Source organism: Gallinula chloropus, assembly GCF_964237585.1.
Source record: "Gallinula chloropus genome assembly, chromosome: 3".
In the NCBI taxonomy this organism is placed as follows: Eukaryota; Metazoa; Chordata; class Aves; order Gruiformes; family Rallidae; genus Gallinula; species Gallinula chloropus.
In genome coordinates, this window is record NC_140087.1 from 10,478,260 (window position 1) to 10,503,885 (window position 25,626).

General features: G+C 39.2%; 1 protein-coding gene across 3 annotated transcripts in view; it reads left to right on the forward strand.

Moving 5' to 3' along the window:
* Nucleotides 1-25,626, forward strand: part of CDK19 (cyclin dependent kinase 19) — a gene marked incomplete at its 5' end in the record, with an annotated part of 123,502 nt that overhangs the window by 39,721 nt on the left and 58,155 nt on the right. For all 3 annotated transcript variants that reach the window (XM_084261241.1, XM_084261242.1, XM_084261243.1), the window contains 2 exons: nucleotides 7,997-8,107; nucleotides 19,719-19,859. In XM_084261241.1, the coding sequence (XP_084117367.1) occupies nucleotides 7,997-8,107; nucleotides 19,719-19,859 (252 nt within the window). The remainder of the gene's footprint in view (nucleotides 1-7,996; nucleotides 8,108-19,718; nucleotides 19,860-25,626) is intronic.

Sequence of the window (25,626 nt, forward strand, 5' to 3'; positions counted from 1 at the left end):
CACAGAATCCTAGAATGGCATGGGTTGGAAGGGACCCCAAGGATCATAGAGCTCCAACCCCCCTGCCACGTGTTTTAAAACATGCTAAATGCTTGCATAATTGATCATGTTATTTACATTAGGAACAGTGCAACTCTTCTGTCTCACAGAAGATGTCTTTTTCTTTGGGGGGTGGGGGGGTGGGGGGGAAGGCAGATAACTCCATACCTCAAAACAGCAAGAGGCTTTGTTGTTGGCAGCCTATGTAGCATAAAAGTTACTCCTGTTGTATGGCGGTGGATAAGTTGTAGCCTAAGTTCAAAGAGTTTAAACCAAGTTACTGTAGGAGTTGACTGTCAATCAGCACGTGATCTTTTTCATCTGCTGGAAACATCAGTAAAACCTCACCAAACCCACACTTCATCCACAAGAGCACATACTACATAGACATTGCATCACTGAGTCTAGTGGCTGGCTGTTCAAATAACTTTTTTTCCAGTGAGGATCAGGCTACAAATGAGAGATGCTGTTTTCTTTACTATTGAAAAACTCTTCCTGAACCTTCCTGTTCACAGGATTCCATCTTGCTGGATTAATTTATCTATGATCAGTTGTATCTGTTTGTTTGTTCTCCAACAGTCATTGACATCTAGGGTAATTATGTCTTTCATCTTCAGTTCTCACGCCTTTGTATTTCAGTGGATATCAATCCCATTTTCTTTCAATATTTGATTAGCTACAGTAATTGAGCAAGCTTTTTCTACCCTGTTGAGGGATAGATTGTTTCCTCCTTTAATCACCCCTTTGTCTCTTTCAGTGCAACTTCATCTTTTTCAATGTGTGTGGAGAGGGTTGTGTGTGTGTTTGAGCAAAGGTAAAGAAAACTGTATATAGTGTTTTAAAAAAGTATCACAGAAGCCTTTTATGTATTGGTATGGATACAACCCTTTCTGTCCTGTAAGTACCTCAACTAGTGTATCTAGTGTCAGATTTGCCCTCTTAATCTTCTTTGTTTTATAGTAGTCCAGTTATATTTTTCTTTTTTCACTTGCACCTGATGACTTCTCAGGCTGTAGTGGAAATTCTTGGTTAGTTTCTAAGTGCAGGAATTCAGATTTTGTGCCATTTCTGTTACCCTTTGTTTAGTCAGTCATAGAAGAAAGCATAGTAAAAGTTTTCTTCACTGGGAATGGCACCTTTATTTAATCACATAGTTTCATTCACCCTCATGATTTTGATGCTAAGATGGGTTGTATTAATAATCACAATACCTATTCTTTGATAACTCTGCGAATAGTTAATATATAGAACAACTTTGGAATATTTTCTGCCTTTTTAGGTGGCTTCTTGCTCACCTCAAACTTTCAGTCATCATCTTTTCCATCTGACAAAGTACTTAATGCTCTTATAAAGTTGAAATTTGAACACAGATCTTCTGTCTCTGAAATACCAGCAAGAAAACCAGCATACTTTCACACCCTTTTCTTAATATTTGCTGTTTCAAAGTGTTGGGGTTTGGGTTTTTGCGTGCTTTGGATTAACATGTCTGTGAATGTCCTGTCCCCTTTTTAAATGTCTTTATTATATTTGCTAATAGTATGATGCCGCCTCTGAGTTCTGCTCATATCTGTAATTTTAACTTTCTTGAACATGAGACGTTTCCCTTATCTGCGTGTTTCTTCTTCCTGTGATCAGTATCATGGTGGTAGTTAAAATTAGATCATTATTTTTGTCTTTGAACTTTGATACCCCACTTTTTCTTTCTTGTACTTGCACGGTCTCTTGTGCTCCTTCTCAGGCTAGATGATCTTTCCTGGTTTTTTTCACCTCCCATGCAAAGTCTAACTCAGCTTGGCTGCTGACACTTTCCATTTCCAATGCTTCAAGCTTCTATACCAATTGTGTTGCAGTCTTCACTTGTTTTTTCTTAGGCATCACAGAGTTTCCCATCATGATCCCCTCTCCTCCCCTGCTATAAGAGACATTCATTTGTGAGGGGAAAGCTCACAAAGTCTCCTTCATGAGAGAACTTGCTTATCATACAGCAGATGAAACTGTGAGCACTTCTGCATCTGCGGTGTAGCTGCCTGGAATCCTACACGCTGTTCCGTGCTCATCAGCCTATCCAAACACAGCATTTTAAAATTTGAGACCGTGGCATCAGCCAAGAGTTGTAACAATCAAAGAAGTTGGTATGATTCTCTTGAGCAGAAGAGTAATTAAAAGGAAATCTAATGGGTTTACAAGAAAGGTGTTGTACAGGACAGTTACACAGATGTCGACAGTTCAAAATGATGTCCTTCTCAATGACATTCTGACTAATGCACTTTGTGTGCTGTTACCAAGAAAGAAATGTACTGTAACTCACCTGAGACAGGGTTTTATTAGCATTTTACTGCAAGTTGGGCATGATGGAACTTAAATTTTAGAGCAACAATAAGCTGAAGTACTATTAAAATATGTTGCTGTGTTCACATCACAATAAATTCCAGCATTTCCAGATCCTTTTTATGTTCAGGTAGTTATTTTGTAATAAAATGTCAGTTACACTGGAATCTTTCAATTACTAGGACAGTATATTAATTTCTCCTAACTTTAGACTTGAATTAAGTCTCCAAACTGATTTACTTCTGCACAAGACTGAAGAAAAATAGTATCAGTGTGATGCTTCCTTTATCCATTCTGTATGTTTACAGTTTGTACTGCAATTTGTAGTACAGAAAAGCTGTGGATAATGATTTACCACATCTCTGAAGTTGTCCTTGGAATTCTCAGTATGACTAAAATGCAAATTTGTGAAATGTGTTTTTGGTGATGAAAGAACATAAAATGATTCTGGAAAAAGGTGTGTGACTTCACCTGTTAGATGTATATGGCATGTGACAGCTAATAAAGTGAGTGGTGGAAGGGCAAGACAGGAAGCTGAGCCACTAGACTAAGCTAAAGTCTTATCTACATGTAGTCTTCTGAACTGTATTTGGTATTTGGACACAAAATTAGTTCTGAGTCAAACAATTTGAAGTCATGTTTGTTCACAGCCTGCACAAAGGCAATAGGATTCCCCACCCCAGCTCTTCATAGCAGAAGCTGTTGGAAAAGCTGAAGTGGCAAATCAAACAGGGGATGAGTAAGGTTTTTCTTTTCAAGATGAGGGTTAGCTGAAGAACTAGGTACTAGCTGGCATCCTTTAAAGCAGTACATAATTCAGAAGCCATTTAGACAGAAATCAATGACAGTACAGTTAGGTGGTTGGAGTAGGAGTTAAATAGGGAGAAAATTCTAGTCAAGCATAAAAGTCATAAAGGTAGGTAGTTGATACAACTGTGATGCATCTGGCTTTAAATATGTCCCTGTGTTTTCACGTTAATGGTTTCCACCTGTCTGCTTTAATGAAAATACAGTTTTCAAGGTCTCTGATTTTTTTTTTAGCTGAACCTTAGATCAACCCTTGTCTTTGAAACACTTTCTCCAATTCGCTCTCTCTTGATTTCCATAGCTATGTGTTAGGTTCTGTCCTATAGTCCTTTCTGATCACGTCTTTCCAGTGCTTTTTGAATGACTCTCAGCATCCCTGCTCTTTTTGTACCTGTGAGAAACGTGAGCTCAGTCCTTGTGGTCACCTTCTTGTCTGTCTCTAGTGGAGATTATTTTTAGACCTAAATCTGACTTAACTTTTCTGTTCATGACTCACACTAGTGACTACCCTAAGCTTTAGCTTCTGATCCTGTCTAGTTGGTGTCTAGCATGGATTGCAACACCAGCACAGCTAGGGCAGAGCTCCCGTTGCTGATGCAGTGCGTTGTATGTAACAAGTCCTTTAGAATTGTTCTGGTTTGGATGTGTGATGCTTCTTTCCACTTTGAGCTTTCTATTTCATGTGAAATTGCTTACTGTCTCCTGTTAACATAAGTTGTGGCTCAGTAGAGGAGGAAGGTATAAAGGTCAGTTACTTGCTAAAACTACAAAAACACTTCTGAAGTGACTATCCATGGTAATTGCAAAGCATTCATTTACAATAGACAAATGAGAATGACAGATAAATGGAGTTGTCTTCTTCCTTAAGTAACAAGTTTCTTCATCTGTTGGAGCACAGAATAGATGATAATGTGTTACTTAAATATTCTTAGAAAATACTGGTAAGTTGTTATTATTATTACACACTGTTAGATGAAGAAAGATATTGATAAGTTTTCAGTCTAGTTTTTTATATTGGTTAGTATCCAAAACAACTACAGAATGAGTTTAAGTCAGGGAATCAAAACATTAAATATTCTATATAAATTTTGAATATCCTTTAAAATATAACTATTAGATAAGATAGATGTATTTTGATAAATGTTCATGTCCCTGATATGTTTTGCTTTGTAAATGCTTCTATTGAGGGAAAAAATAACACATTATTGTTTGTAGGGCTGCTGTAGCCCCTATGATTAAGCTATCAGGAACATCTCAGCATCTTCCAGATTGTAACTTTAAAAATAACCATACTGTTTTTAACATGTTCATTTATGATAGGGTTTAGCAAAATTGCTAGGTTTTCCAAATAGAACAGATTTGAGTGGTAGGGGAATAGAGAGTGTCTCTACCGTTAGTGTAAACAGACATTTAGTTTGGTGGGAACTCTTGCCATCTATGGCTCTGTGGTGGTTTGATGCTGGCTGGAGGCCCACTAAAATCACTCCATCACTCCACTTTACAGCTGGACAAGGGAGAAAATAGATATTGAGAGGCTTAGGAATTGAGATAAGGACAGGGAGAGATCATTCTGCAATCAGCATCATGGGCAAAACAGACTCAACACAGAATTAAGGAAAGAAAACTCTCTAATTTATTACACTACATCACACACCTAGTGAGACCAGAGTTGGTCTTCTAGTGAGAAGTGCCACCAGATCTTAAAGCACATTCCTCCACCCCTCCCTTCTTAGCAGACTTTGTTCAGGATTTTGCTCCCTTCTTTCCCCCCACCATTGTGGCATAGGGTTTCAGCTCTTCACCAGCTGCCCCAGCATGAGTCACTGCTATGGGGTGCAGTCCTAAATCATAGAATGTCTCTCAGGCCCAGACAGCTCCAGCCTGGTCCCCCATAGGGTCACAAGCACCCCCTCAGCAAACCTGCTCCGGCGTGGATCTCTCTTGCTCTCGCTCATCTCTATGTCCCTTGCTCTTGCTCATATATGTCTCTCCATGGGCTGCAAGTGCAGGCAGGGGCTTGCTCCAATGCGTTTCACAGCATCTTCTGTATGTCTCCATGGGCTGCAGGTGGGGTCTCAGCCTTTCCTATGGGCTGCAGGGGGACACACGCTGCACCATGGGTTTCTCCACAGGCTGCAGGGGCATCATTCTCGCTGGCACCTGGGACGCCTCCTCCCCCTCCAGCTTCCCTGGCCTTGGTGCCTGCACAGCTCCTTACATCTTCTCACTCCCTTCTCTGGTGGCAAAAAGCTGCTGCTTGATTTCTTTTCTCCTAAAGGTGATTCCCAGAGGCGCTGTGACTGTTGCTGATGGGCTCGGCCTTGGTCAGCAACGACTCCGGCCTTGAGCCAGCTGGTGTTTGCTCTGTGGGGCCTGCAGAGAGCTTCTGGCTGCTTCCTGCAGAAGCCACCCCTGCAGCCACCCCTTCTCCACCAGAACCCAGCCACACAAAACTACAATAGGCTGCAACTGTAACCAGTCACCCAGTAGCTGAAAAATACAGCAATGGAATGTTTTTTGCAGAGACTGTTCGCCTTTGAGTGCTTTATTCTTCTGCCTAAGGTCAGGTAGAGGTGTTCTCTGTTAGAAACAGCATGTGTGGTATAGAACTAACATAATGATTTCTTCTTCACAGTCTTGGTGATTTTACAAAAAAGTCAGTGTTTAAGATCATACACCAGTAACAGTTCGATTCTGTCATGTGAAAGATGGTGGTTTTCAATAAAGATTCTTGTGTCATCTAAGTTTAATCAGAAGGGGAGAACAGTGCTTTAGAAATAAGTTAATTGTAAACGTGTGTGTGGCAGTGTTGGTTTGGATAAGAAATCTACCAATTTCTTTAGTAGGAAGGTATCCTTTTTCATGACTTGCATGAAAAGGACAGATGTCAGGTTTCATTCAGTGGGCCGGCTGTTCCTGGTAGATGGTGACTATTCCTGCATCCAGCTTCTCTGTGGACTGACATGAGAGCTGCAGAACATACACAGGCTCATTTTCATACAGCATCTCTTGGTGCACACCACTTCTGGCATTCTTTCTGTTCTTATGCTCTACATAGTATTTCTGTCTGTTTATTTCTCATGTGCTAGTGTTTGATATGGAACTATATTATATTCTTTTTGGATGTTTCTTAGTGCAGCGTGTTACTAGTTATGAGAGAACACTTTATTTCACCTTAAAAAAAAAAAAAGCCAAAACAACAAAACAGCAAACCCAGAGAAGTTGGAGTTCTTTTAATGTTGCAGTCAGTGGTGTCTTTGAGAAAAATCTAATAGTAATTTAAAAAAAAGGGATTTTTTTCTTCCCCTAGTTTAAAAATTATCCTAAAACGAAAAGAGCTCTTTATTAGAAAAGAAAATAACAAAGGCACCACAACAAATCCATATTGGAGAATAGCTTAAATATTGCTAATGATGAGGTATATAGCAGCATGTTGAAGAGAAACCATTTTAATCTCTAGTGTTTTGTTAGTTTAGAATTCTGCAAATTGTTACTATTTGTTAAGCGTCAAAATTATTTTTACTGTAATTTGAAAATGATACCTGAGTGTGACTGTTGATCAGTTCATTAGGGTGAAATTTCTGTCTTCTACAGCTGGAAATGCTGGGTGTTAGGGAGAGGAAGAAACAAAGAGAAAACATTTCCTTCATGGTAGAAAAAGCATTTAAATTACTTCTTTTGCTGGAAAACTAGAATAGATTTAAGCGGTTGCAATATTCTTTACATTTCTTGTCTTGACAGATATCTGTATAGCCAAAGGATAGTATAATTTTAAATTAATCCTTTTCCTTATTCCCCCTTCTTCCCCTCCCAAATAAACATCTCGAGTCTTTTTCTGTAAGGTGAAAAAAGATTCATTTCTCTCAAATGTGCCTTGGAACCTGCTCCATTTACTGTTTTGCCATTTTAAATTGATTCTGGGCAATTTATATACTAGTGCTGCAGATGCAAGCAATTTCCAGATAAAACAGAAGCGATCAATCATTCTTGTGACTGCAGTATGGTGGGGAGGGGATGGGAAAAAAAACTGATTCCATGGAAATGATATTTTTGGGAGTACTGCTTCCCAGCTCCTTGGAAGGGCTGATTTAATCTGGCAGAAGGGTGACTTCAGCAATGGTTCCTGCTTTAATGTGCTGTTAATTAGTCACAAGACATAGGGTATTTTTTTCTGGCAAGCAGTAAATAATTTTGGGTTTATTTCTGGATTGCAGGACAGTAGTAGAAACAGCCATTAGGAAAATGTTTTTTGGTAATCTTTTCTCTGAAAACACTCTTATGTTCTGGGAAGAACAACTCTGTAGGATTCTGGGCAAGTGAGGCAGGGGTCTGATGCAAAAGAAAATAACTGGTTAATACAATAATTAGATGGTGGTCAAGAGCTGTGTGGCCCCACAAAGAATTGGCCCAGCTGCACAAGCTTCCTTCTTGGCATCCTTAAATCCCTATGTTCACCTCTGATAAGAGAAACAGTCACATTTATGTGTAATAACATCCTTGAAAATAGAAGTTGAGGGCAAGCGGGGTGAATAGAGTGGGTGGGATGGGCAGCTGTTTGCTGAGCAAGGGGCAGAGGCACAGGTAGCCTGTGACAGGCAGCTGCACTTGCAGAACAGCCACTTGTGCCACGGGGGCTGTGGGTATCCTGATGTTGAGGTTTTGGAAGATAATGTGCTGAATTGGTGACATCTTTTCTTCTGGGGCCTGTTTAAGAATTACTTGTTTGCTGTAAGAGCCGTTTGGCATCTGTGTTTTTGTTGCTGTGGTGGTTGCTGTCCTTAACGAGCACAGAAGTAACAGCAGCTTCTCTGTTTCTCCGTAGCTTTTACGAGAGTTGAAGCACCCGAATGTGATTGCGTTGCAGAAGGTTTTCCTTTCTCACAGTGACAGGAAGGTTTGGCTGCTGTTTGATTACGCTGAACATGATTTGTGGGTAAGTACAGATTTCCCTGAGTCTTCAAGGTAGTGTGATACCAGCTCCTTCAAACCAAAGCTCGCGTGGCATACCTGCATTTAGTGTAGAGATGCATACATTTCTTGCTCTTTAATTAAGGGTCTAACTGACATCTTCTTTGTACACTTTAAAACCTGCAAAAGCCTGTGTAGAATTTTTTAAAGTCAGATTTTATTTGCAAGCTCAAAGAATTTTCCTGCAATGTTTTACTGGAGATAAAGAATTCTTAAATTGAGACTTCTTGAAAGAGTTTGGAGTTTTCTTTTTCCTGCAACATGTGCACACACAGACCAAAAAAATTACTTTGCTGATTCCTCTCACTGGGATACACTGGAAGTGATCAACATTCAATCACCTAATTCTAAGCAGTCAATTTGTGGCAGTATGAGGGGAAAGCAAAACAAAAAAGAAAAGCACTATTAATTGGGCCTCCTGATGGTCTGTCACTACATGGAAGAGCAGTAGGGACTTAGACATCTGTTTTTAAGTTTCCCGCAAAATATGATATGATTTGATTTCATCAAGAGGTGGATATCAATGACATCATGAGTTGAACTCAGATAGAAATATTCAAGCTCCACACTTGCTGAGATGTGAGTTGCTTGCACCTGAATTTGTGTTTAAACTCGAAATATATCAAACACTTAGTAAAAGTACTCAATAGGTTTATAATTTCTTTGAAAATACTGGCAAGGAGAAGAAGTGGTAATATTAATTCTGATTTCTTTTTAAGACTTCAGTAATATAGAAGTTGCTGTTACATATTTTAGTGACAAATTGCTCAGGTTTTTTGTACTTAACTCTCGAGAGCTAATGAATATGTACGCCTAGATAACACAAAATTGTAGTCTGGAAGAAAAGTAAACTTAGGCCATGTGAAAAGAGATTTCTGGCTCAGAACAAGTAAAGCCATAGTACTGCATTTCCCCTTCATAGGCTTTAAAAATGTTTGGTTTCTATTATGGTGTAGCAGCTTTGTGTTGTAAAAGTGTTCTTCATCAGTGTTCATTGTGCACTGAGTTTGTATTTCTCCCAACTGGTGACAGTCATGATGAACAGGAATGCAGCAGCTAAAATCCTGTATGGACAGAAGTTGTGCATCAATTGAGTTTACTCATTTTATAGAATAACCACAACCACTGAATGGCATGTTTAAAACACCTTTTTTCTAAGCTTTTCCATTTGAATTTATTTTGGGCATGTGTTTTGTACACTATATGGTGATTTCTCACATGATTTACTAGCTTTAAAGAATCGCTTCAGTCTGATGTTCTTACCTCTCCTCACTTTGGTTGGGTGTTGGTCATAATCTCAGCGAAGTTTGTTCTTTTCTATTATTTGAGACTGAAATGTTTGTTACCCTAGTTATTTGGTGTCAACTGGTCTCCCACTTCCAAACTCTCCTAATGTTATTTTGGGTTTTTTTGTTTTGGGTTTGTGTTTTTCCTATGGGACATGCTACACAAATCATTTCTCCTTTCCTGTATAATTGCCCATGTTTCCTTGCTTCTTAAGCCTTTGCCAGGAATTCTTGTTCCTCTTTTGCATAAAGTTAGCCATTTTCAAGGCAGTCTTGGTTCTGGCTTAACATTGGTCCTCATTTCCTTTACTGTCAGCACTTCCCAAGCATCGCTCTTAATTCCCCTTTGTCTCTTTTGCTCACTCCCAACTTTGTGTCTTTTTCCACGCTGCCTCCTACACATGGAACAGCCTCCCAATTAACGTACGTAAAGATCCTTCACTATCCTCCTTCAAAAACCTCCTGAAAATCTGCTTATTTTGTAACGCATTTCAGTAATAACAACCACTTGTCATTCTGTCTGTGTTGTGTTGTGTTTTGCATTTCCTGTGCTTTACAGCTTGTGCCCTTTCAGCTCTTCGGGGTAGAAATCATAGCAGGGGACTGGCACATTCTGTTATTGTTTAGAACCATGTGCTCCCCCCAGCACTACATAAAACCAAAATGAGCCTATTCATTGTGGGTATCAGTTTAGGAGGGTTTTAAGTTTTGGGATTGTAGATGTGCTGTCATTAGAGACATGTAGATTCCCAGAGACCAGCTGTCTCTAATGTAGGTAGCTTAGAGTTACGTACCAAAATTGGTCTGTAGGTACAGGAGCCATCCTTCTGTTCAAAGCTGCCCAACTTTAGTAGCTCCTATTGGCTTCAATGAGAAGAGTAAATGCTCATCACTTACAAACATCAAATTAATTAAAATTGTTACATTTTCGGCTTCTGTACTGGAAACGTTTGGCAAGAGATGAATAAGCTGCATTAGATGCTATCTTCTTCTGTTCGTTTTGTAATACTGAAAAAAATCGTCCCGTTCTAATGAGGAACAGTGGTGGTGCCAATTAAGCTTATTAAAAAATTCTTTTATGGTGAGCAAGAACACTTTTTCCACTTTGCATTTAACTCCCAAGGATTAGACTGCTCAGATCTGAAAGCTGAGTATAGGTAGCAGCATACTTTTAGAATTTGCTATAAATTCTGTTGATACCATTACCAAGGGATGAAGAAAGCTATGCTAAGTTAAACTGCTTTTGACAAGTATCAGTGAAGACTTACTGTGTTGTCCTTGCCTACAAACACATTCACCGTTTCATAACTAAGCCCATCGAAGGTTTTTCCTTCATCACCTCTCAAGTTACATTATACAAATCAATGCAAAGCCATTCATGAGATTTACAACAAAGGATGTCTGCAGAATATAGGAATTCTTCTGACCAATTGATTTATAACTCTTGTTTGCTTTAATTACCAACATTCTTAGTATAATCCACAAATGACTTCCTTATGATTTTTCTTGGCTATTACTCTCTGTCAACTGGTAAAGTTCTTAGGCTGTTGGATGTGCCACACATTTTAATTTATGGTGTATTGTCTACACTGTCATCAGTGCTTATATATGCTCATGCTATGAAGTAAAATTCCTTAGCTTGTATTTCGGTGTAAAAGGAGCATCTGATGCAAGGTTAAAAACATGTATCTCCTCAGATGGTGTTGAATTTCTTACATGTTTTAGGTCACATCCTTTCTTCATTCCTGGTAACCTGCTTCAGTCTTACACCTTTGTATTCCAAATGTCTGAAACTTCCAGCTTCAGATGTTCATAGCCATAAACCAACCATCTCCTGCTCCTTCTCTTGTGAGGGACATTCCTTTTTCAATGTCTGCTCATAAGATCTTGGATGTTTTTAGTCCAATATTTTTCTGCTGTTTTTTTCTGCCTTGATTAATTTATGCTGTTATTAATACCCCCCCCCCAAGTAATTCACTTAACACATAGTTGAGTTAATCTGAAGTCCACGAGTGGAACTGATACTATTTGAAAGTTACCTCTTCCAGTACACTGTTAGAATTTCATAGTCTTACAAACTTCATGGATGAAATCTTTCCAAGAAAGAGTAATTCCTTCAATTGATAGGTGTATTTTTCTGCCGTGTTTTTTATTGACTTTTAATGAGCTTTTTCTGCTTTATCACTAACTTATTTTTCTATACAGCTGTCATATATGTTCTTGTTTTACCTTAAATTTAAGTCGTATACTGCTGACCAGAACTGCCTATGTAAAACTCATGCACTTCTAAATGTTATTTAAATTTATATTAAATAGATTAAATGCATAGTGATTAGGAGTTTTCTTAAAATTTGATGTAAAAGAGACCTCTGTAATATTTTTAGTAGTATTTTTGATTGTAAGGAACACTTTCATAACTCTTAACATTTTGCATTGATAGGGTGTTTGCTTTTTCTAACTATTGTCCAGAGTTAATTCTTAGTCTGTGTGTGTGTAACTTAACCTGTTCTGGAAATCTGTGTTGTACTTTTACATCAGAAACTTCCAAACTTATTTTTTTATCTTAATCTGAAAAAGTGACACTTTTATCATAGTAAAATGTGTTGAACATGCTTTATAGCAATAAAAGACACTGTTGGTGCTGAATCAGTGATTAAATAAATTATTAAATGTGATTTTCTAAAGTTGAATGTGATGATGCATTCACTCTCTGAGACCAGTTAAACCATGATCTGGGTATTTTTTAGGCTTGGTTGCATGTTTCTCTCATATGATTAGCTTCCTGTTATCTCTAACAACTAACTGCTTAGCAGCAAATACCACTGACCTTGGAGTAAACTTCATCCTGAAACTATCTTTGATAATAAAAATTGTGTAGATAGACTGGCATTGTATTATATGAAATACTTGTTATGTGTATATTCTGCCTTTTTAAAACGTGGGATAGAGATTCTAGGCATAGTCACGTGTACCTAAAAATAATCAAGTATCAGAAAGGAGAAAATAATCTTCCTACATGTGAATTTCATGGTTCTAGCTGACAGTCAGTATACAAATAAAAACACTTAATTGCAGCTAACAACATTTTGAATAATGTTCTTATATGCTAAATGGACTTGTGAGGGTGTTGCATACTGGCTTGTGCAATAAACTCGAACATTTGTTTAATTACATAACAGATCTATTAGAAACATTTATAGTCTTCAGCTCTTGTGTAATCAGTTGTTATTCTTGCTGCTTGCTTCTAGGCTTTTTATAGTCATGAGGAAAATTCAGGTGCTAGCTGATAACAAACATTTTTGTATACATGAAAATACTTTTCTCAGTGTATGTATGGGGTTTGTTGGGTTTTTTCTCTTCTAGTTTTCTTCAGACATGTGTATGTTTTGATTTTAATTCAGTCCTGCTCCATTAGGTGATTCTTCATGCAGCCTTTCCTGTTGTTCCTTATTTACCAAAGTAAGATTCTGCTACCCAGCAAAAAAACTGGAATATAAGATTTGTTGGGGCAGAAGGGAGTGGGCTGGCATAGTTTTTACTTAAAGTTACAATTTTTAACACTGGCCATTGTTATGGGAAGTCTCTATGACAGGATTTATCACCTGAAAATATAACAGATAAAGTCTCTTTGACACTGAAGTGAGGGTTGGATTTCTTAGAGAGCAGCGCCATTCCTTGGCGACAGCTGTCTGTTCTGAGAAGGCACTTGTCACCTCACAAAACTCACTTTTTCTGGCAAACTGTAAGGGATTTGAGGGTAGTTTCTCGGTTCATTTTCTCTACTTCAAAGCATAAGAATTGGAGGAGACAATGGGTAGGAACAGACCTCAAAGGTGGAGGCAAGCATTCAAAAGTGTAGTGTGTGAATGAAGTGTCATGAATACTGGTTCAGGTATATGCTGAAATGCTGGTATAGACTGATGGCTTTTATTATCTTTATATAGAGTCATTTTGATACCTTTAGGTTTGAAGGATTTGAAGACCTAGAAAGACCCCAGCAAAAGCTGGGAAAATGAGGCTGATTCTGTTTGTTCTGTGCTTCAGAGTTGAGGTATTTAAAGCAAGTTGGAATAAGCAAAAAATAGTGTGTTAAAGCTCCTTCCACTGTTACTTAAAGTGTTGACCTCTTGTCACTTGGAAATATTTGTTTCATTAGGCACTTTGGTTAATGACGTTCTAGAGAAGATACTTGATGATGGCAGTGTGCTGACATTGCTTAGAGGAAGCCTGATGAGGTGTATTTTTTTTCCCTCCTCCTTTTCTGAAGGGCTGTTGAGTTGATTGCTGCAATGCTCCCAAAATTGGAAGCTTAAGTGATGGTTGTAGAAATACTTAAACCTGCTTCTTGATGTTATTTTACTTGTGATATATCTTTGAGTGGTTTTTGGGGTTTTTTAGTGTCTAAAGACTTGGTGTCTGAAATGAGTCCTGTGTGTAGGTTTATGGTGCTGCGATTTATTTTTGGAACAGCAAACAAATGTTATTTAGGTTAGTTGGGTCTATCTTTGCTTCCTCTTTCTGAAAATTTTGCAAACAATGCACCTTTAGTTTTTATACCACCTTTAGATTTTGATTTTAATTGCTTTACACCTAACACTCAACAATATTTGTCACCTTTGTTTTGGTATTGATTGTAATGTGTATGCAAGCTTCCATCTCTTCAATATTAAAATGTAATTCTGCTTTATACTGATGTATTGACCTAGTTCTGCTTTGTTCTCAAAGGTTGGATTAGGGATTGGATAAAAAGAAGGGTTTTTTTTCTAAAGTGTAGGAGTGAACAGGCAATTTACTTCAGCAGGGAAAGGCGTCTGTGTTCACTTGATTGCATTTTGGTTTGATGGAGATAAGCATTGCTGTAAGCAGTAGAACTCAAGGAGTCAGGTGTTTCAGTGGATGGTGTCTTGGTGTCAGTGGGTCATCTCATGTCCATTGAGGTGGGAGCTCACGCTGTGTAAGCTCATTTAGTGAGATGTACATAAGACCTCTTGTTTAGTTGGCTTCCGCTTCCATGAAAACTTTCCATTTCTGACTTGTTTGTTTGTTTTAATGTCTGTGATGCTGAACAGCAATTCTTGGAATCAGGAATGGGGTAACACATACAGAGAGAGTATGTTTGCATCAGCTTGGCTTTCTTGGAAGCAGGCTAAAATTAGGATCTTTTTGAATGCTTATTGAACTGCTGGGTAAACAGTGGAGGTTTTCATGGAACAAACTAAACGAGTTTGCTCTATATTGTCATGCATTATGTTTACCTTGCTTATGAGGGAGGATTTGGAAAATGTACACAGTTCCTCATCAGCCAATTTTCAAACCAATTTCAACACAGGTAACATAGGAGACAGATGAACTACTAGATTGAATACTTTTTCATGACTCATCGCTGTATTTTATTTTGGAATGCTTAGCTCTCTTTCACTTCTTTGTTTATTATCATTTATAAGGTCTGTGCTTTGCTAAAACTAAAATGGTTTTGCTGAAATAAGCTGTTTCATTTTTCTCCCTCAAAAAAAAGTCATAATAAAATTGAAGTTGAAAATTGGGAACAGGCAGTTAGTAAATAAGGTCGATAATTCTGGAGGTTGCAAGCAGCAAATTACAGCAGGCCTCTGCGAGCTTCATTACTTTTCTAGAATGTTAATTAATTTATACTGTAATGGTGGTCAATGAAGTATTAATTTAATTTAGAATACAGACTTAAAGCCACTGCTGCAACGTTAATGCCTTGTTTAAATTTAAAGCAAAGTATGTAAAAGCAATAGAAATATTTTACTTTATGTTTATTTTCAGAAGTGAATGTCTAATTGGCTCACAGTGTTGTTGGAATCCAGTCAGCAGCAGCATGTTTTAAAGATTTGGAAACCTGAAAATACAGTTGTATGGAAAAGAAAAGGGACTTGGCTACTGTCATGTCCTACCTGGAGGGCAAACCAGGGAGAATCATACCTGTCTGTCCCGTCCCAGTAGAGTTAACCTTTACTACCTGCCCCAAAGACTAGGTTAACCCTGTCTTAGCTAGTCTCTTTTAACAACCACACCAGTGAGACGGGCTTCTGTAATCCTCTGTGCAGTACTCAGGGGTAACAATTACCTAGGAGGTCCAAGGAAAGCACAACTTTACTTAAAAGCCAGTAGGATTTGGTTTAGCATAGGATGGGAATGGTTGAACTTGATGATCTTAAAGGTCTTTTCCAGCCTTGTGATTCTGTGATTCTAAAGCTTGCAAACAAAACCACACTACACTATATATTCAGAGCAACATATTACAACTAGGAGAACTTAGCAAAAGTGGAAATGCTGTTAATATTATGTTCTGAGAATACAGTTGGAAGTTGAGAGAGAGAGGTTGAGAAAGAGAAAGGGAGAGATTAAAAAAAAGAGAAGAAAAAAACCCCATGTCACCACCCAGGGATCCAGTGTAGATTGTCATAAAGCCATAGTCCTTGGATAATGGGTGCATGCTAAATGTCTTGAATCAGCATCTATGCCTCGTGGACCCATCCTTCTGGGGTGGGGTGGGGGGGAGCTACCATATCTTGCACAGACCCATTGCAGAGTGTTCTGGAAATGAGTTGGTGGGGAATGGGGGTCCCAAGTGGTCATTTGTCCCCTGCCCCCAGCTGGGCTGATGGAGCAATGACCCCATTCAGCGGCCTCACACTGGATTTTAGCAAGAAGGCGCTCTGCGTCTGCAGGTCCCCGCTTGCCTGCCACTTGTTCCTTATCGGATAAGGACAGTATCCTGTTTATCAGGGTGGCTACTGACTGAGGGGCTGGCCTTGCAGGGACAGTGTCCAGATGGTTTATCAAATGAGGAAGCATAATGTCCAGTTTGTCAGGGCGGCTGCTTTGAGATCACGAGTCTACAGGCCCTTCCCGCCTGGGGAGGATGGAGGCGCTAGTCCAACGCCCCGCGGATGCTCACAGGAACGAGCCGCTTGTGAGGCGAAAGCCAATCCACAAAGTGTTATCCTGCCTCTGCAGGTTCTGTTATCTTGCAAGACAGATTGTTTGAGACAAACCACTCATCCCGGTTCCCACGAAATGGTATTTGGAACAATACAGCTACTCTTGCTGAATAGACTTGAGTATTGCTTGGAGTTTCCTTTACCTTGTATGACAAACATTCTTCATTTGTTTTGAGGCGTCTTAGATGTCTCACAAGGAGAGCTTGCATCTACAGTGTTCTCATAAACTCATTAAAATTAAATTGTGTCTGGCTACTGTTGGGGATGAGTTTCTGTTCTGTAGCGTGCGACTGATACAGTGCACACTGGCCCCTAAGACTTGCCTAAACATTTGCTGAATGTGGCTGGCTGTTTCCCAGTTGTGGCCAGTTATGTGTAAAGAACATCCCAGTCTGCAGTGGCATCTGCACCTGTTTCTACACCTGAGGTCTTGGATTTACACTATTAAATCCTAACTGTTTCCACCTAGAAAGAGTACATCTCCCTGCCATAGCAGCAGTCAGCAGAATTAGTAAATGTTGAAACGTTCCTTTAGCTTATTCACACTGGTATGGCATCCTTTGCTTTGGAGCTTTCTGTACATCCAATCTCCAAAACTTCTGTCAAAGTGTTATGATCATTCATTTATATCTGTTTTGAGGCTTGTGTTTGAGTTTGGTTTTAATTTGAGGAATAGTTTCCCACAACAGTGGTAGGGCCATATACGTATATTTCTGAAAATACAAAGAATGATGAAAAAGCTTGAGCTTGTTGCCTCCAGTAGAAGAGATGCTGATCAGCATCTAATCTGTGTCTCGATGGATGGTGCAGTTAAAATGGCTGGGACAAACTGGCATCAGAGCAAGATGATTTAGGATGTGTCTAAGTGGCATTTTAGAGGCAGGTAAGAGCAAGCTGTGCTTTGGTAAGTGTGGTGGTGAGCCTTGGCTGGCAAGTCTGGCTGGGTAATGTAGCTTAGCATTGTGCTGATTTAGTTGTGCTAGCTCTGCTTTAGAGGTAACTTGCTTACGTAAAACTCAGCAATTCACCCCAAAAGTTCACCTAGGTGTTCCTGCGGAATGAAGGGAATAAAGAGGGATGCTGCTGCTTTGAGTCATGGCAGGAAAACTCCCTCTCCTCCATAGTGGTATAAACTTTATTTTGGCTATCTAGTGGACGGCCCTGGCATACCAGTAGCTGCCTGATTAATAAATAGCTTATTGTTCCTGAACAGATTTTTCCATTGCTTTGAGCATCTCCTTATCCTTTAGTTTCTCACAGGACAAAACCTTCATCAGGGTTCCCAATCTGTTGGAAAGAACCAAGGAGCCACGGTGGAGGGAAGGGACAGAAACCAAAGTCGCTCTTTCAGTTTCATTTTCTGTATGCCTTTATTGTAAGGAATAACATTAAGGGTGGCTACTGCTCAGTTTTTAAATGAGTACAGAAATTCCTTTTAGTGTTTTCCTGCACCTTGAAATTGGGCCAAACTTGGGTGTATTGGTCTCTAGTTGTGACCTTTGCTCCTGTATTTTTTCATGCTGTGTGTTAATTAGTTTAGGGAGTTAATGTATTGTTACTGCTTTATAAATCATGCTGTAATTACACATGAAGGTTTTTATCCAGTGACCATTGTGTGGTACTGGAAGGTAGGGGCTCTCAGCTGAAGTTTTGGCACAGAATCTTCTTGTGACATGACAAGAAAAAACTTTCCTAAGGAAATGATCCCTCTAAGGCTTTCCTTTATCCTTTTCAGGGTGCTTGCACAATTGAAAGATCAGTTATGAAGAGCTTAATTTGTTTACTAATCCTTACTTGTATATTAAAAACGGGTGATTCTACAGACTTCCTCTGTACCGCTTTTCAGTATGCCGCCGTCACTGCTGTACGTGTGGCATGTTGCTGGCGATGGGGAGTAAGCAGGCTCCTGTTCTGATTCATCTGGGGAAGGTTGCCCCCCCCCCCCTTTTTTTTTTCCCCTCTTTAAACAATATTGTCGACACCTTTGCCAAGTACAGTTTGACCGCAGCTGAAGTACTGGTGACGGTCAGAGGTAACGTTTAGCATGAGGAAACATGAACCCGTTACTACTGTTCCCAGTGCAAATGGTGACAAACTTGGCAGGGGGTGGTGGTGGAGGGAGCAGAGGTCTGATGAAAACGCAGCCATTGGCTACCTCTTTAACCTGAGGAGGGGGATGATCTTGAAGGAGACAAATCCTATTTAAAGAATCGGGTAATTAGCAGTCCTGTCACTCTACAGATTAGCATTGGGAATCGCTTTCAGTAACTGCCTTTATTATTTCTGTCTTTCAAAAAGCACATAATGGAAAACTATTCTGTTATTTGAGATGCTGCTTTGAATTGCCTACAAAAAGAGTTGGATTTTTTTCATCTGAATGAATGGATTTAGTTGTTTGCTGAATGCTAGTAAGTTAAGATTGGGTTTGTACCTTGCAAAGTCCCACCTTGTCTGAGGATTGAAAAGGTAGAACAGCCTCACCCCACTTTATTTCTTACACAGGGTAGCAAAACCAAACCTAACCCATCATCTCAGCATTGATCTTACAATAAATATTAATTAGTTTATGAATATTTCATGATCTCTCAATAATCTTTTCACAATCTTTTGTTCTTTCCTTTAACTGACTAATGCTGGGGGTCCAGCATTTCTACGTTCCATGATTTCAAATGGTGTTTGTCCTTACTGGAAATCAGTGGGCTCACTGACTTCTGTAATCCAAGTAGCTTGTCATCATCAATGAAGTATGCAGCCAAAACTTGGAAGTGAGAGTATAACCATTTTTAGATGTTTGAACATGGTATCATTCTGATATGGTGGTGTGGGGTGTTTGGAGTTGATTCTCCCCACTCCCTGAAATATTTTTTAGTGATCTACTGGGATTCTGATTTAGGAGGGAACAATAATGTAGTTGCAAGCACTGTGGTGGGCCTTTGGAGAGGAGGAGGAAAGGTGTGAAATGTAGAGTGCAGTCCTCTTCCTGGTAAGGTATTGTTGGTTTGGAAGCTTCTGCTCTAGCAGCTAAGGATAAGACGATCCCAAATGGGGGAGGAGGGAGGGAGGAAAGAAAATGTCTAAGACCCTTTACTGCAGGTAAGTAGCCAGTCTTCAACTATTAACAAAAGCTTGACAGTTGTTCTTTCAAGTGACTCAGAAAAAAAAATTGAAGAAAATTATGAGCACATCACTATTACTTTAATTGCAAAGTTCAACAAACTTTGTATTTCATTCCATTATTTAGTGTTTGTAGTTTTAAAAAAATGACAAAACCCCTTCTTATCTAACATGCTTCATATTTCTGCTTGTTTTATCTACTTTCTAGCATATCATCAAGTTTCACCGTGCCTCAAAAGCAAATAAAAAGCCCATGCAGTTGCCAAGATCTATGGTTAAGTCCCTTCTCTACCAGATCCTCGATGGAATCCATTACCTCCATGCAAACTGGGTGCTTCACAGAGATCTGGTGAGTGTTGGGTGTTACCTGGCTAAGTAACCTCCACGTGCGTGTTGTTGTGTAGAAGAAAAGCCCCTGTTAGTAATCTCGCGTATCGATCCCTACAGCTTTTCCTGTTATTGTTGTGGGAGACCAATGGAGACGTTAAACATGAAAACAAACTGTGTTTTCCACATTGTTTTGATCTGAGTCATCTGAGCTCAGACAATGATGGTAGATCCGGTAAAAGGACTGCAGATATCAATATCCCAAAACACTACGTGAGCTAGCTGATACACGTTGGGTGAGCATTCTTACAACTCCGTGCCCGGCTTTGTAAAGGCGTTTAAGTAGGAAAGTGATTGATACCCTCATACATTGTTTGGCTTACGTGCAAGTTACCATATAAGCTAGTGAAAGAGTAGTTCTTTCGTGGGGTATTTCTTTTCCATGTGATATTTTTTTTCTGACCGTGGGAAGAGAACTATGAAAGAGTTGTCATCTTGAAATTTCTCATGACCTAAAGTAGCTCTTTAAGTTGACTGCTGATGATAAGGACAGCAGCCAGTTGCCTTGTCCTAGTTACCCTTTTATCCTTTAAAGTTTCCCACCACTCCTCATACTGAACTCAAGTGCTAGCAGGAGAAGAGTTGAAAAGGAGTACTAATATGTGTATCATGGTTGCTGTCACTTGCATTGTAACTAGAATTTTTGGCGTGAGACAATGATGTTTAATATGCCAAATAGTTATGCTGTTACTTATGAGTAGTAGGTATGGCAGGAAATCTGATGTAATCTGTGTGTAAAGCCACTGCTTTTATTTGGCTGTATTTCATAGTTGCCCCAGTATGTCAAACTAGGGGATGCGTGACCAGAAACTTTCAATCACTAATTAAGTTTTGAGAAGCGTAAGATTGTTCTGGAGTCGTTAATGGTAAATAGGAACTTGGATTAACTATTGGAGGTGGAGCAAATATTTTTGTAAAATATATGAGTTAACTGAGGCAGACCTGGAGTAGAAGTCACAGACGTCTTCTGAAATAAATTTTACCTGATTTTTGTCATAATACCTAATAATGGTGACCAGAAGCGTGGGGTTTCAGGTTTTGATATGGATCACTGATTTTACACTTGTTCCCTGGTATTTATTGTCAGTTGTTCTGTTTAAATTCCAGATGTTACTATATGGGGGGTGGGGCTGATTTTTCCCCTTTGGCATAGTAACCATGAGCAAAAGCAGGAAGCAAATACAACCCTGATTTTCATGCTACAATTCTAAGATTATGACTTTCCTAAGGAGACAGCTGTTGCTTTGGCAGAATCCTGAGGTGTAATTAGATACAGCTTGAGAAGGAACACCTGAAAAGTCTTTATTCAGATATGTTTAAGGGAATCATATGTGTTCATGGAACCATTAAATATATATATATATATACTCTCAAATGCCATACATGAACTTGATATCTTGATAGGAAATACAAGATGGTCTCTAGGATAATAATAACAAATACCCTAGAGACTTTACTTACCAGCATTGCTATTTCCAGCCTGCAGCACCAGGTGTTTAGTGTGGCTACTGCTGCTACTTCACAGGTCCTATCTGTTGCTGATGAGTTGCAGCAACGCTGGTGCCTGATGCCTCTGCCATTTCTCTTGATACTTTGGGAGGTGATGGTTGCTGTTATGCAAGAGGACTATTTTTCCTGGCTCTGAAATGGCAGTGCTTGGCTGATGTTGGCATAATTGAGAAAGAAGAAGAACAAAATTTGTTAAGTCCTAATGTGGTTTTGGTATGTGAATACATTTTAGCTGATGGATTCTGGGAACCTCCATGACAGAAAGGAAAGCATTAAAAAAATGGTTTTGGTACACTGGTGACTTAAAGGTATATTCAGAATCTTTTGCCTTTTTAAAAACAGGTAGAGATTTCCAAGGAATTTGGGTTTTCCAAATAGCTGTTTTGTATCTTGAACTCAGTAAGAAAAAAACTGATGTCATTCTGGATGTGTCCTGTCTGTTCTTGAACTTAGGAGAGAAACTGATTACTGAATGATTCTGTTAAATTCTCAGTTAATCAAAATTTTTACATATCTCTAATTTTTATTCCAACCTGTGAGATTTTTTTTTTTTAATGCTTCTAAGAATGTTACCTTAGGCATGATTTCCCTGGGATCAGTTTATTACATAATACCTAAATACTGATTCTTCAGTGCCATCTTAATATGGGAAGCAGTTTCTCTGATGTCTTTCTCTGAGCTGTTTTAATTTATATCTGTTGGAAAAATATTTTTCTATTCTATGTAAACCAAATTTTGTGCTGAGACACCTTGTACTTTCCTGGTTTAATATAACTCTGTTCTTACTATTTTTAGCATGCATTTGGATGTAGACCAAAGATGGTGACATCCATAAAAGTCATGTTATGCTTATTTCATTGCTGTTAAGAAAAATAAATCAGATTCTTCAAGAGTATTTATCATAATATTAGTTAAATTCTCCTGATCCATGGAAATGACCTTTAGAATTTATTTAACAAATGTTGCAATGAAAAACAGAAACATGGGAGGTTAGGTATTTGCAAGAGTACTTGCTTGGTGGTATGTGAGGAACATTGTTTAAGTCTTAATTTGGAATTGTCTTAAATCAAAGTGTTTTTAAAGAAGCTAGAATACAAAACGTGCTTTTCAAACAGTATTGTTTCTCAATGGATCCTTATTTTTAGATACCTTAAAATTGTTATATTTAAGATCAGCAGTGGCAGGAAAAAGCATGACTGAGTAAGAAGACCAGTGAGCAGTGTGCTCTTGCAGACTTGCAGTACAAGTCCTGTCCTTGGGCTGACCTAAGGGATAGTTTCTGCCACAAGGAGACAGCCTCGTTCCCTCTTTACTACCAGGCATTGCCACTCATTTTAATGGCCTGGTAGGTGACACTCACCTGAGTCATGGTGAGCTTAATTGGTGAGTTAAATCCACAGAAAGTTTTCACTCTTCTTCTCCAGAGCTTGTTTTCTGCAGGATTAGCTCCTTGGGGGATCTCATTGGGGGCCTACAGGTGTGTTGGAGCTGTTGCAGAAGCAGCATGAGGCTGGGGGTGGTGGCATAAAGTTCAACAGGTCATTCTAGCATCATCTGCCATTAGAGCAGATTATTTTATTGTTAAAAGGCTCCTTTTTAACTCTTGGATGGAAGTCCAAGTGGTTTTGAAAGATTAAATTCAACTGTGGTTCTAAATTAGTCAACTTTTATGTTTACCTTGAATCTCTTCTGATGTAAGGCTTACGTCAACTTAAACTCTCATAAGGCAAGTCTGCATTTAGGAAAGTACCAAACCTGAGGTAAATGATAGCACAGAATACAGTCCTGCTTCTAGAACTATGAAACATTTCTTGTAGTGCATCTTTCAATTTCTTTTAGCATTGGGGTTATTTTATGTCTGACTTTCTTACCCTGTAGGTAGCTGAAAGGTGCTACGTGATATTTTAGGTAGAATTCTTTGGCTAAACTGTTAATTTCTGTCACTAAAAATATTCAGCAGTAACTTTATGGCGACATTCGAAGCGGTACATTAGTATGGGACAGGGAGGAGGGAGGCTTTGCTGGTTCTGCTAGCTGCTGGGGCATTTCACTGTGAGCAGGAGTTTAATATAGGCAGGTATTTTGGAAAGAACCTTTTGGTGCTCAGCTTCTGTTTTTTAAAGTGCTCTGTCTGTGCTGTGGGCTGTCCACTTAGAGGACATTTAAAATTGTGCTCTATACCTCGAGTCAATGGCAAGTTAGAAAATGCAGCACAGGCAGTACGGGATTTCAGGGTGCTGGGATGTTGTGGATCCTGTAGGAATGTTCAGGAAAGGCCTTACTTTGCAGAGACATCTCAAAATGGAGATTTTCTGTGTGCTGTTCACAGTGTGTGTTCATGTTAGCAAGCGAAAGGATTTTGGCACCTTTTCTTGTGCTAATAACTCTTCTGTAGTTGATGTTAGTTGCTTACGGACAAAAGCAGGCAGGGATCATATCCTTTAGAACTCGATAAAAGCAATTTCTGTTTGTAATAGGATGTATTTTCCTGGAGGGAGGTATTATCTATGAGACGTTTTATGTGCACAGAAACCATATTGTGGAATTCATTTAATATTCCACTTACGTCCTTGAGCATTCCTTTAGCATACTGCTTAACGTTATTAAAGCTGCTGGTTGAAAAAACAGTGTTGGAAATCAAACTCATCAGAGAAATGTGGATTATTTCCCCCACCCCCTTCCCTCTAAGGTTGTGTTAATCTGTTGCTTTCAACATTCTGAAATCAGAAACCTGCTCGTTACGATACTCATATAAACTGAGTTTGTAAAATAACCCAATTTCTTAGTGGTTTTATTATAAATACTTGTTGGCTAAAGACTTTCTCAGCTTCTCTTGTGTTGTCCCTCTCAATCTTGAGAATGTTAAATTGACTCTGTTTTACAAATTAAAGAGAATAGTTTGTAGCAAAAGTCTTCTAGATGGAGCAACAAGGAAAATACTCAATGCACACCTTTGAATTCAGGATTTTGGTTAGTATGCAGAGGGGCAGAGTTAATGTGTTCTGATAGAGCAAAATGTGCCAGTGAGTCTGCAATTACAGAGATTGAATAAGAAATTTGTTTTCACTCTAGAAATGGATTTGTGTTGTTCTGTGTAGAAAAAGATTCAGGTGTCTGAAGTGTAAGACAAAAGGTAGATTCTAGATGAGGTGGTTCCCTGGATGCTATAACTTACTGTTGATGCAGAAGGTGGCCATGCTGCCTCTATTCCTCTCCGCTCCATCATGCTGCTGCTACTCCTCCTCCAAGCTGGGGACTGGCAAACTAAAATTAGACCCTTGAGGAATCCAGCTGTGGTGAGGACTTTGCCACTGGTTTCCCATGTCTAGCTTTTGTGTTACGGTCCTCTTGTCCCTTAAAGCAGGAGAAGATCATGTATGCATTCTGTAGTTCTTCACTATGTTGTCTGTATTAGCAGAAGCTGTTTTCATTGTGTGCTTAAGCTAATGAGTTTGTTTCTTTCCGGAGTGGATTATGGAGTGTCCATGCACTTCTGCCACCTGCAGAATTTATGGAGTGCTAATCTGGCGGTTTTGATGGAAGGACATAGCAGACAGCTGAGGTTTGATGTAATTTTGACTCCACATGTCTGTTTATATAGCTAGTGTCTATAGACAGAATAATCAGACACATGAGCTCCCAGATTCAGGCTTCTTAACAGGTCCCCTGAATATCTAGCCACTGTAGTAACACTAAATCCAGTATCTTTCCAAGGGTGAATCTTTAGTAGAGCCAAGAGGTGCCTGTGTGGTGACTGGTACTGGCTCTGGCTGGCAGTGACTGTGCTTAGGGCAAGCTGTCTTCCCCAGCGCTCCCACCCTACATGTCCTGAGGAGCGGTGTGTAGTGGACAATGCAACAGTTGTCCTCTCTCAGGGAGGTCTGGAAACTGCAGCCATCTGGAGACTGTGGATGTTCTCTCAGAATTAAAGCAGAAAGGGAAAGCCCAAACTGACAGGACTAGATAGATGACTTTCTGTGGGAATCAGCAACTTCTGTTTCCCTCAGAGGCACAGCTTATTCAGAAATGATTAAAACAATCAGTGTTTCATCCTCCAACTCCAGTAATCTGTGAATTATTATTTTATCAGAATTAGTATTGTAAATAATCTGTCATGATGTTTATGTAGAACACCAACATTTTAGTATATTTTCAGCAATTCAGTTAAATTCAATAGAGCTCCAACAGTTTTCAGATTTTTTAGCTTAGGAATTAAAAAA